An 11,666-nucleotide genomic window follows, 5' to 3' on the forward strand; every position below is an offset into this window, starting at 1 on the left:
CGTCATGACTTGATAAATACAAATGGGCTGTGGGGCTCTGCTGTTGAGGGTGCTCCAGAACTGGAAGCTCATGGGGGTCTCTCATGAGTGTCTGACCACATGTAGCCTAGTCTGCATGCCCTCTGGGCTCCCACTAGCATACTGGCAGCCTGATGATGCCAGGAGCAGACCGTTCCCAGCCCACGGTCAGCACCAACAGGCCCTGGAGGGCAGTGTGCCCTGCACAGCCTTGATTTGGGGTGTGGTAGAACTAGCTGGAGTTGGTACCATAGGAGACAGGAGAGGGAGAGGCAGCTGGCAGGGTGGGTCCTGTGTCCTGAGCCCAGGCTGGTCACTGTCATAGCAGGCATGTCACTCAATGAATATCAGATGTGGGAGACCTGGGCAGCTCCAGAGACTGAGGGAGAAGGCTGGAGAACAATGTTCAGTGTCTTGGAACCAGGAGTTCTGAGAGCTTCCACAGGGTTCTAGGCAGTATCCACAGCTTCTCTAGTTTTCCTGCTCAGCCTTAGGGGCAGCCCTGGGCAGGGAGATCAGCTTCTACCTACCCTCTGCACCAGCCCTTTGGTGTGGAGCCCTGTGTCTGCTCCACCAGGCTTTTGTGCCAGGGAGGATAGAGAGCGTGAAGGGTGTGGTTCACCTCTGAGGTGTGACCTCTGTAAAGGTCTTCCTGACCACAGAGAGGATGTCTAGCAGCTAGCAGGTAGTCTGTAAGCCTGGGTCGTTACCTCCTTCTTGGCATTTTGTCCCATTTTCCCTTCCCCAAACTGCTGCCTCGCCCCCCCCCCCCCCCCCAGTAATGTCCCTGTTCCTGGCCAGGCTATGCCTGCACCTATAAAATGTGTCCCAAACCACAGTGACCCTTCAGCTCACTCCATTGGCTCTTCGGAGCTCATTATGGAACATACTCTTGCTTGCTGCCTTCAAAGAAGGCCCCTTCCAAATGGTTCAGCTAGCTCCTCTTAGGCCTCCAGGATAGCCCAGCTGGGGACAGCCTGTTGCACTTCATAGCTATGGTTCTTGGTTCTTGGTAATGATTTGGAAGTGTGCCTCCATAGAGCTAGAGAGATAATTCAGTGGTTAAGGACACTTGCTGCTCTTCCAGAGGACCTGGGTTTGTTTCCCAGCACCCATGTTGGGTGGGTAACAACTGCCTGTAATTCCAGTTTCAGGTGATCCAACACCTTCTCTGGCCTCTATGTGTATGTGTGTGCACGCACATACACAGACCTTTTTAAAGTATGTCTGCAAAATCTTTGGCACTCTGTCCTTAAAAGGCAGACCCTAGGGACTGGAGATGCCGCTCAGTGGTGTAGCACTTGCTCAGCATGTATGAGGTCCCAGGTTCCATCCCCAGCACTGGAGGGTGGAGAATTGGAACCTAACCTCTTCCTACCCTTACTGAACAGTTTCTGCTTTCCAGGTAAGGAAAGTGAAGCCTGGGTAGGCTACAGGATTTGTCCAGGCCATGCAGCAGAGCAGGGCCGATCTATCCCAAGCTACCTGGCTCACAGCCTCTGGCTTTGTGTCATTTTTCTGAGTGCTATGGACATGTACAAGAAGTGGATCCCTAGACACTCGGATGAAGACACATGGACGGGAGGAGGAAGGAAATAAATTGCAACCCAGTATTAGAAACATTTGGGATTGGGGAGATTGCTCAGCGATTCTGAGCATTTCCTGCTCTTGCAGAGGACCCAGGTTTGGTTCCTAGCACCTGTGTTAGGTGGCTCACAACCATCAGTACCTGCAGTTCAGGTGACCTTATACCTTCTGGCCTCTGCAGGCACATGCATGCTTGTGGTGCACATACATACAATCACACACATACACATACAATAAACTTAAAATCTTTAAAAAGAAAGAGACATCCAAAGCCCGTCGTGCTGGGTGGATGGCTCACGTCTGTGCCTCCACCACTCAGGAAGCTGAGGCACAATTACTTTCTGAGACAGTGTCCCAAGTAGCCCAGGCTGGCCTCAAATTTGCCGTGCAGCAGTGAGTTTCTGATCCTCCTGCCTCCAGCTCCCAAATTGCTGGGGTTACAGGCATGTGTTGCCATGTCCAGCAGGAAAGAGTTCACAGGCTCCCTTTGGACAGCAAGTCCCTGAGGCCGGGGTTGTATGTCCTCCACTTACTATCTGCCTCTCTGGTTGGGTATAACTCGTAAGATGAGTAGCATATTCCTAGATCCCCTGTGGTGTCTCAGAAAGCCTGTATTCTCCCAAGAGCTCTCTGTGGCAGCCCCAGGTGTGGGTTGTGATATCCAGGTGAAGGAGGCCTAAAGCTGGCCTGGATAATAAGTTATGCCAATGATAACTACCTAGCCCATGGCAGGATGTGGCCCCATCAGATACTCCTTGGGCTTTTCCTGTTGTCCATGCAAGACCTGAGACCCACTGGCTACTAGGAAAGTCAAGACTTGGGGAGTTTATGTCCCTGACCCAAGGTCTCGTGCTGGGCAAAGCCGCTCTCTACAACAAACTCAGGCCAAGGGTACCCACGCCTCCCCAACACAGAGGAACACCTTGGCAGAGGCCTCTTCCTTCCTTGGCACCTTCTCTATCAGATCAGCAAAGAGTGGAAGGTGACCCCAATATTTCTCAGGCCTTTCGTGATTACAGTTACTCCAGAAGGAGGCAAGGTAGGCACGGGCAGCACCATTCTTCTGTCTTCTTCAGCTGCTTCCTCATGGACTGCAACCAACCTTCCCTTCCCATGGCCTGAGCCAGCCTGTAGCCACTCACCAACTGCTCTTTCCTCCGATCATCCCTTCCCTTGTCCCCATCTGTTTATTCATCTGTCCACATGCCATCTTTGCCTCCATTCATCTCTATCCGTTATCTGTTTCTACTAACCCATCTTTCCCTTATCTATTCACCCATTTCTCCATCTCTGAGTCAACCCACCCATCCACTGACTAACCATCCACCCACCCACCTTTTTGTTGCTCCATCTATCCATTTCTATCCATCCGTCTTCGCCTTGCTTATCTGTTCAGATAGCTGTCCATCTTTCATCTATTTCTACCCATCCATCCATTTGTCCACCCAGTCTCCATCCATTTATTAATCCATCTCCCATCCATCCCAGTCTCTGTCCAGCCTTCTTCCCTTTGCTTATCTGTTCACCCATCTGCCCATCTCCCATCCATCCAACCATCCATCCATCCATCCATCCATCCATCCATCCATCCTTCCCTCTTCTCCCTGCCTCTCTATTATTCATCCAGCCCATCCATCTGTCCCTCCATCTGCTCACTGACCTGTTCTCACCTACCTTCACTTAACCACCCCAATAGCAGCCCACCCTGAACTGTATCCTGTGGGTGTAGAGGAAGACCAGTGTAGACCATCAGTGTCTGTGAGAGGTTCACAGCCAAGAGGAACCAGTACAAGGCACTGGAGGATACCCTCTGGGGATAGTTGTAGTTTTGGTGACTTTGGGCATGTTTGGTCAGACGACAAAGGGTAGGAGAAATTAGGCTATGGGACTGAGAGAACATGATTGTCCCAGTGTCGCCTTCCCAATTCATACTCCCTCCCTCGCCTCAGCTCCCCGACCGCTTATTCTCCTCTCTCCCTGTTACTCTGGATATCATGTGACTCTCCCTGAGGCAATGTAAAGAAATGTCTCTTCATTCCAGATAGAGACAGGACTAGTAGACCAAAGAAAGAATTCTACCCAAGTCCAGATCGGGGGACCAGTGAGTTTATTAGGGTTACTCATAAGAGACTCAAAAGGCATTCATGCTGCTGGGAAGACTCACCCTGTTTATCTGTCTCTTTAAGAAAAATTACAGGGGCTGGAGAGATGGCTCAGAGGTTAAGAGCACTGACTGCTCTTCCAGAGGTCCTGAGTTCAATTCCCAGCAACCACATGGTGGCTCACAACCATCTGTCACGAGATCTGGTGCCCTCTTCTGGCCTGCAGTCATACATGCTGTATATGTAATAAATAAATAAATAAATAAATAAATTAAAAAAAAAAAAGAAAGAAAAATCACATTTGGGGCTGGAGAGATGACTCAGTAGTTAAGAGCACTGGCTGCTCTCTCAGAGGACCCAGGTTCAATTCTCAGCACCCATATGGCAGCTCACAACTGTCTGTAACTCCAGTTCCAGGGGATCCAATACCCTCACACAGAGTATATACAAGCAAAACACCAGTGCACATTAAATAAATCATTTTTAAAAAATCGCATTTATTTATCTAGCGGTGTGTGTGTGTGTATGTGTGTGTGTGTTACTGTGTAATGTATAACCTGAGAACTAATATTAATAACTAAGATTGGGATAAAAGAATCTGATTGCAGATGGCCACACCATCAGGTAAAATCAGGGTTACTTGGCAAATCACAGTCAATGAAACTGACTTGTGAACTGAGGAAATGTACCATCTATGTTTCTGACATTGTGTGCTCAGGGCTGTTTTTAAGTAATCTTGGGGTGGAGAGAGGCCTGGAGAGACTCAGGAGCCTCCTGCATCATGAGGGACATTACTAGGCCCACTCTCTCGAGCGTGTCCTGTGGGTTGTCATGGCTACGCTACTTCATAGTGACGGACATGCCCAATTGGGAAGCAGCAGCTGACTACATCGGTCCTTGCAAATCCCCGCTGGGTTTTTCCTGTCTCTCTAGGACTCTCTGTGCCTCTGCCAGCAAATCAGGTCTCTAGAGCAGAGACTAGGTTGTTGTGTTTACCAAGGTGTCTCAGTGTTTGACATCTGGCATGTGTTGATTGCATGCATCAGGAGCCTGGACAGGTGGGCTGCTGTCCAGGAATAATGACATGGTTAGAGCAGTGTGGGTGGACAGTGGCAAATGGTCCTGACTGAGAGTAGAAGAGGGACACCGAGACTGTCTGGATGTGGGGCAGAGAGAGAAAGGCACCCAGGTAACTGTGGGGCCTTGGGCTCCAGTGTCATGGTGGATGGCCCTACTCCACTGGCAATGTGGGACCCAAGGGTCCCTGTCCTCTCAGGTGGAATGTGTGTTTTAGGCTCCCTTATTGACCAAGGGCCTAGCTTCTTGAGTGTAACATCTGGCCCAGCTGCCTCTCCAGAGCAGACCCATCACCTCTTTCTAGACCCTCTACTTCTATTAATGAATTTGGCTGGCAGTTCTGCAGGAACACAGCTGGAGCTTGCTCTGTGTGCTCACAGATTTTTTGGGTGGAGAAGTGGAGGCAGAGGAAGGCCACAGGCCTTGTCTCAAGTGGTGGAGTTGGAATATGATGGCAGGCAGGTCAACTTCTAATCAGATGCTGAGCCACATCCCTCTACAGGATGGACATCATGTTGGCCTTGGACAGGCTACTTCCAGTCTCCCTCTGTCTCCTCTGCCCTCTGCCCTCTGCCGTGGCGGCTAGCACTGCTTACTTGCCTAAAAGCAGACAAAGTGTCGGGGTGAGGGGTCATTCCTAGTCTGAAACTAGCTTGTTCAAGGCCAGCGTACAGATAACAGGAAAACAGGTGGACACGTGGCCTCCCTCTGCCCTTCCATGAGGGCCATCCAGATAGAACTGCTGGGCGCTCCATGTCAACATGTCCCTTCCCTCTGTTCTGCAACTCTCTGGCCCTGAGGGTGTCCCCCAGGTCACTTGGTAGGGCTGCAGCCTGGGTCACTGAGCCTCTGAAGGGAACTAGCAGCAGTGGCCATAGAGACAAGGCTGCTGTCAGAGAGGACGGCTCTAAGACGGTGGCTGCCTCAGGCAAGTCCCCCTTGGGGTCTTGGTGGCTCCATGACTAGAAGAGGTCCTTGCTTCCCTTCCAGGCCTGGAGGTAAACCGTGAAGTGGGGTACCCATACAAGGGGGTCACTGTTAATACAGCCACTGTAAGCAGTCAGAAGCCAGGCATGGTCTGAATCCAGAAATAGAGGCAGACCCATGTCTGGGGTTGGCTCCCTCCCATGACCTCTCACCTGCTTTCCTGATGCTGAGGTCATCGACACCAGGATCCTTGTGGGGTGTGTGAATGTGGGCATCAAAACAGGCTGTCGTGCAGCCCTGTCTCCGCCTCTGCTCACAGGTATTTAAGATGTGCAGAACTGTAGGAGCTGGCCATTGTGGCACAGACAGAGAGACCAGAGTTCTTCTCATTTCCCACACTGTCCATGGATTTTGTTGCTGGGGCCATTGGAGGTACGAGACAGGGATAGAGGGGTGCAGGGGTCGGGGAGATCTGGGGAGGGTGCTTTTGTGTGTGTGGTAAGTGGGAGGGAGCCCTAAGTTGAGATTTGAGCAGACCCCGGGAGTGGGCTACGGATGCTGAAGGGGAGGGCAGGTTCCCACATGGCCTTGAAGCTTAGGCAGGATGCCGAGGCAGGCTAGGGATCCCTGGCTTGGGAAGAGGAACTTGTTCCTATGGAGTTAGGAGACGGCTGGGGTCCTTGGTGTGGGCGAATAAGCCCTGGGAGAGGTCAGAAGGGAAGAACAGTGCACCCAGGAGTTCTATGGCAGGAAGCGGGAACTCGACGTAGAGCTGGCCCGGATGGATGGTTTCTCTGGTCCACTGAGGCCTACCAACATCATACCTCCCTGTGGCTGTAACTGTCTCCCTCCTAGGGAGAGATGACCGAGGGGAGAGGTGGCTGCCCACAGGGACTCCATGGGTCATCGATCTGCAGGCTGTGCAGCTATTTTGAGTGTAGCACCCTTGGCCCCGCAGCTCTTGTGAAATAGTCGTGGGTGGCTTTCTCACTGCTGGGAACAGCCTGGGGGCCAGGAAGGATAGCCTCGGAGGACTGGGTCCTGGCCCTGCCTGGGGCTGTCGGGGGTCTTGGCTTCTGCCATACCAAGGCTGGCTGCTCCTCTGAACATTAGCACCACAGCAGGCCATGCCCTCCTCATAGCCACAGGAAAGGCCCTAGTGATGGGGTCCTAGCTCTGGGCTGGGTCTGGGCCCCGGGTCCCAGGGATGCAGACCCAAGCCTTCCCTTGAAGAACTCTTGATGTAGAGGTTGCCATGGCATGTGGGCCATAGCAGCAAGGCCATGTGATACAGTTTCTGATCAACATGCTTCCAGGCAGAGGCAACCAAGAGCACAGCAGGAAGGCCCAAGAGAGGAGGGCTTTGAGAGACAGATAGGAGTTGGGGAGGTGTTTGAGAGACATAGAGGGTAATTCCATTCGAGTCTTCTGTCAGGTGCTTGCTTTATACCCCCCACCCCCACCCAGAAATTCATTCTTCTACTCGAACATGTCCCAGGACACAACCCCATGGGCCTTCTCATCCTCTACAGTGTCCTTGGCATTCTTGCTGGGGGGTGGGGGGTGGGGGGTTAGAAAGCCCAAGCCCCTGATTGGCTCCTCAGCTTCCTCAAGGCTGTGCTAGCCTTAGATGTGGAGGACCCAGAGCTGGAGCAGCAGGGCTAGGAGGGCGGTGTGGATTTCCTGGTCCAAAGCCAGGGGCGGCACTACAGGCCCTCTGCAAGGTGGGTCAGCAGCTGTGTCCACTGTCTTCAGTGTACCCACGCATGCAGAGGAATGGTTACCTAGCAGGCAGTTCCCCAGGCTGTGACCACCAGGTGGCCCCACTGCTTGGGCCTCCGTGTGGCTGCTGGTGGACAATGGTAGGGAGTTCTCTTGTTGAGGAAGATAAAAACAAGGGGCTGCAATTTCACAGTCCCCTCCAAAATGTGACCCCAGTGACTTAAGGGCTTCTTGCGGGCTCTGCCACTCCCGCAGAGCCTCTGGGCCTCTGGGGGAGTCTGTTCAGACCATAGCAGCAGTGCACATTCTATTCCACACGTACCTGGTTCCAGGCAATCCTGGCCCTTTAGAGCCCTGGGTGGGTGGGTGGGGGGTCTGGGCTGCTCACTTGGCCTTTACTCACAATGTGTCCCTCCCCCATCTCTGTAATGCGTGGGTGTTCACCTGGCTCCCACACAAACCCGGCACAGGCTCAGGCTTGAGGGCAAAGTCTGCCTGGCTCAGAGACAGGGTCAGCCAGAGTGGAACCAGATGTTCTCCCAAAATGTGATGTCAGAGGGGAGGCTGAGGAACGTCCTTGGCCTGGGCAATGGGGATAGGCACAGTTGGGCCAGGATTCAGGGTTGGGAGATATCTAGCAAGCTTGGCAGGTGCATACTGAGCCTCAGTTTCTCACCTGGCTGCAGAGAGGCGGAGCCCAGGTAGGGTCAGGTGGAGGTAGGAGAGGGGGGCTTGCCTGAGGCCACATTCTCCCATCCTTTGGGATGGGTGGGCTCTCAGTGCTGACAGGGCCACCTCCTGCTGCCTCACTGGTTTCTCTGATTGCCTTGCAGGAGTCTGCGGAGTTGCTGTGGGCTACCCTCTGGACACAGTGAAGGTACAGCAAGGCCCTACCTTGGTTTAGATGACCGTGTCTCCTGTCCCCAGCTCGGGTCCTCAATTAGAATGCTAAGAGGACCTAGCTCTCTCCTACACTAACACCTTCCATGGCTCCCAGTGGCCCTTGGGGCTGTCGGTCTCTCTCTCCCTGTGCCTCAGGGGTCTCATTCTCAGTCTTCAGCAGCATGCCTGAGAGTCAAGGGGCGGAGCCTAGGCTTCCACTGGCTTTGCCCCAGGCCCAGGGCCAGCTCTTTCTGAAGCCTTCTCCATTTCCCTAGGTGAGGATCCAGACTGAGGCCAAGTACGCAAGCATCTGGCACTGCATCCGGGACACGTATCGTCAAGAGCGGGTAGGACTGGGGCCCGATGGTAGGGTGGCATCGGGCGGGGACTTGCTAGTGATGTCCTTCCCCTTGAGCCCTAGCCTCTTAGCCCTCCAAAAAGATAGGACTGTGCCCAGCCCTGGAATCCCCTCTGAGCCCCAAAGTCTGAGCACTGGGGACCCTATATGGTACAGAACCAAGTCCCTGCACAGGAGAACCTGAGCTTCTGAAGGCCAGGGAGGAGCCCATCCAGGGGAAGGTCTTGGGGACACTTATGCAAGTGAACGTGGGGCTTTATGCAGGCAGAGGTTAGCTGAGCATCATGCTGGTTCTACTATCAAGATCAGGCAGCTGTCTCTTTAAGCCCCCCCCCCCCCCCCCCACACACACACAACCTCAAACATCAAGTGCTGAGATCCCAAAGGTCATGTCTGGAGGCAAGGGAGATGGTGGTCTGTCCTAGATGTCCCAGCCCCAGGGCATTCTCTCTCGGATCCTGTCCTTACTTGGTCTCTATCCACCAGGTGTGGGGCTTCTACCGGGGCCTCTCACTGCCTGTGTGCACGGTGTCCCTGGTGTCATCTGTATCCTTTGGCACCTACCACCACTGCCTGGCTCACATTTGCCGCTTCCGGTACGGCAGCACTGACGCCAAGCCCACCAAGGCTGATATCACACTCTCAGGATGTGCCTCTGGCCTTGTGCGGGTGAGTAGAGGCAGTTGAGGGTGGAAGGGCATCCGAGGATACCCAGGGAGTTTGAATCACACTTCCCAACAGGTGTTGAGACTGCGGCTCTGTGAAGGTAGAGCCTACAGGGCATGGGGACTGTGGTGAGGAACTAGTATTCTGCCTGGGATGGGCTAGGCCCCTTTGGTGTCCCTCCCAGTCAGGGTGTGAGGACCCAGAGAGATAGCACTCAGGTGCTTCTGACCTCTCAGGTGGGAGGGCTCCATCTTCAGGGTGTCTAGCAAATGACTGAACACCATCTAGTGTTACCATGGACACTTGGCATCCCTCATCCTCAGTGGAGATGGAGCATCAGGCACCACAGATGGGAACCAGGCAGGCAAGTGCAGCTGAGGTCCCTCACAGGCCAGGATGGAGCATGGATAAGCCACTCAATCCTTAATCAGAGCCTCCATGGGCTGAGGGGCCAAGCGTTGTGCCCACTACACACAGTGCAGAGACTAAAGGCCAATAAGCTTAGCCAGCCAGGCTCAACTCTTGAGCCTCTCTGAGCCGCCATCTCATTGGCAAGAGGTGTGATGAGAATTAAGGGAGACTGGGCGTGTAAAGACCCCAGTGCAGCCTGATCCATCTGAGTCCCACAGTGACCACCATGCCCTGCTTTTAGCAAACAACTGTGTCAGTTATGCTCTTGAACTTAGTCACATTAACTTAGCACCCGGTCTGTCTCAAGCCAGCGTTCTCAGATAGGAGAGATGTAGGAGACCTTGGTTTCGGCCTTAAATTGGCTGAGCTGGCTTTCAACACAGCACCATCAAAACCCTGGGACCAGCTTGCAGCTTCTAGGGATCCAGGCTCTCAGCACTGGGTCCTAGAGCTGGAGAGCTGGGTCTCAGTGTGTGGGCAGGCTGTAGGCAAGTCCTAATCTTGCTTCCTCTCTGTCCCAGGTGTTCTTGACATCACCCACTGAGGTGGCCAAGGTCCGCCTGCAGACACAGGCCCAAGCTCAGACACAGCAGCGGCGGCCCTCAGCCTCCTGGACGTCAGTGGCTCCTGCTTTGTGTCCTGCACCCACTGCGTGTCTGGAGCCCAGGCCCAAGTACCGTGGGCCACTGCACTGTTTAGCCACAGTGGCCCGTGAGGAGGGGCTTCGGGGACTCTACAAGGGCAGCTCAGCTCTGCTCCTTCGTGAAGGTCACTCCTTTGCCACCTACTTCCTCTCCTATGCCATGCTCTGTGAGTGGCTCACCCCTGCTGGCCATAGCCAGCCAGGTGAGTGACGGGCAGATGGTGGGGTTGGCCCAGTGGGATGGGGGCTGGGAGAGGAATCTGTGCACAGGGCAGCTCACCAGCACTGAGTCAAGCTAAGCATCTTTGCCTGCCTGCCTGCCTTATTTTTCAAGTTGGGTTTCTGAGGGGTGTGTGTGTGTGTGTGTGTGTGTGTGTATGTGTGTGTGTGAGACTGTCCAAGGCCACACAATGACTTAGTGATAGAGGGGTTTATCTTGACTTAGTGTTAGTGAACTGCCCTGGGCTGGGTCCTGTCTCCGAGAAGCTTGCAATAAGGCATGGTCACTGTGTCTTACAGATGTCCTAGGTGTGCTGGTGGCTGGAGGCTGTGCTGGAGTCCTGGCCTGGGCCGTGGCCACCCCCATGGATGTGATCAAGTCACGCCTGCAGGCGGATGGGCAGGGCCAGCAGCGCTACCGGGGCCTCCTGCACTGTGTGGTGACCAGCGTGCGGGAGGAGGGCCCCAGGGTGCTCTTCAAAGGGCTGGCGCTCAACTGCTGCCGCGCCTTTCCTGTCAACATGGTGGTGTTTGTGGCCTATGAGGCTGTGCTGCGGCTCACTCAGAGACTGTTCACATAGGGGCCACCAGTCAGCAGCAGCCAGGTCACAGCAGCTGGAGGCAAAGGGTGGGCTTAGGACCCCACAGGGCTATCACTGGAACAGCAGAGGGCCTTCAGTACAGTGACTCAGGTGAGGCCTGAGCTTGGCCTGCCCAGCTCCTGACAACAAAGTCAGGGGGTTTGATCTGCCATCTGCTTGGGGGTCACGAGTCAAGGTTATGTGGGTCTCCTTGATGAGGACATGTGCCACTTGGAGTCATTTGTCACCGGGCAACTAACTGTTCATCCCTGAGTGCACTCCCTCGTCCACACCCATGACTTCAGAGCATACCCTCACCAACCCCACTCAACTTCCACCGCTTCACGCCGTTCCCGTAAGAGACAAGTGAGGGACCAGACAGCAAGCTGAGCCATCTGGCTACAGGCTGGGCTTGTTCTCTGTCCTAGGCTGTCCAAGTGAGCTCACTGTCCTCACTGGCTGGGGAACTGGTG

The 11,666-nt window shown here is 54.1% G+C and overlaps 1 protein-coding gene across 1 annotated transcript; it reads left to right on the top strand.

Moving 5' to 3' along the window:
* Window positions 1-6,115: 6,115 nt before the first annotated feature.
* Slc25a47 (solute carrier family 25 member 47) lies at window positions 6,116-11,569 on the top strand. Its single transcript, XM_059279760.1, has 6 exons — window positions 6,116-6,143; window positions 8,267-8,310; window positions 8,591-8,662; window positions 9,160-9,342; window positions 10,272-10,596; window positions 10,913-11,569. The coding sequence occupies exons 1-6, from the start codon at window positions 6,116-6,118 to the stop codon at window positions 11,191-11,193; spliced, it is 933 nt and encodes a 310-aa protein (XP_059135743.1). The 3' UTR covers window positions 11,194-11,569.
* Window positions 11,570-11,666: the final 97 nt, after the last annotated feature.

Source organism: Peromyscus eremicus, chromosome 14, assembly GCF_949786415.1.
Source record: "Peromyscus eremicus chromosome 14, PerEre_H2_v1, whole genome shotgun sequence".
Taxonomy (NCBI): Eukaryota; Metazoa; Chordata; class Mammalia; order Rodentia; family Cricetidae; genus Peromyscus; species Peromyscus eremicus.

What these genes read in the sequence shown, in the direction of transcription:
- Slc25a47 (XM_059279760.1), top strand. Translation starts at nt 6,116, where the DNA reads ATGGATTTTGTTGCTGGGGCCATTGGAG. An exon ending in ACCCTCTGGACACAGTGAAG is followed by an intron (nt 8,311 to 8,590) that starts GTACAGCAAGGC and finishes CCATTTCCCTAG; the next exon opens with GTGAGGATCCAGACTGAGGC. An exon ending in ACACGTATCGTCAAGAGCGG is followed by an intron (nt 8,663 to 9,159) that starts GTAGGACTGGGG and finishes TCTATCCACCAG; the next exon opens with GTGTGGGGCTTCTACCGGGG.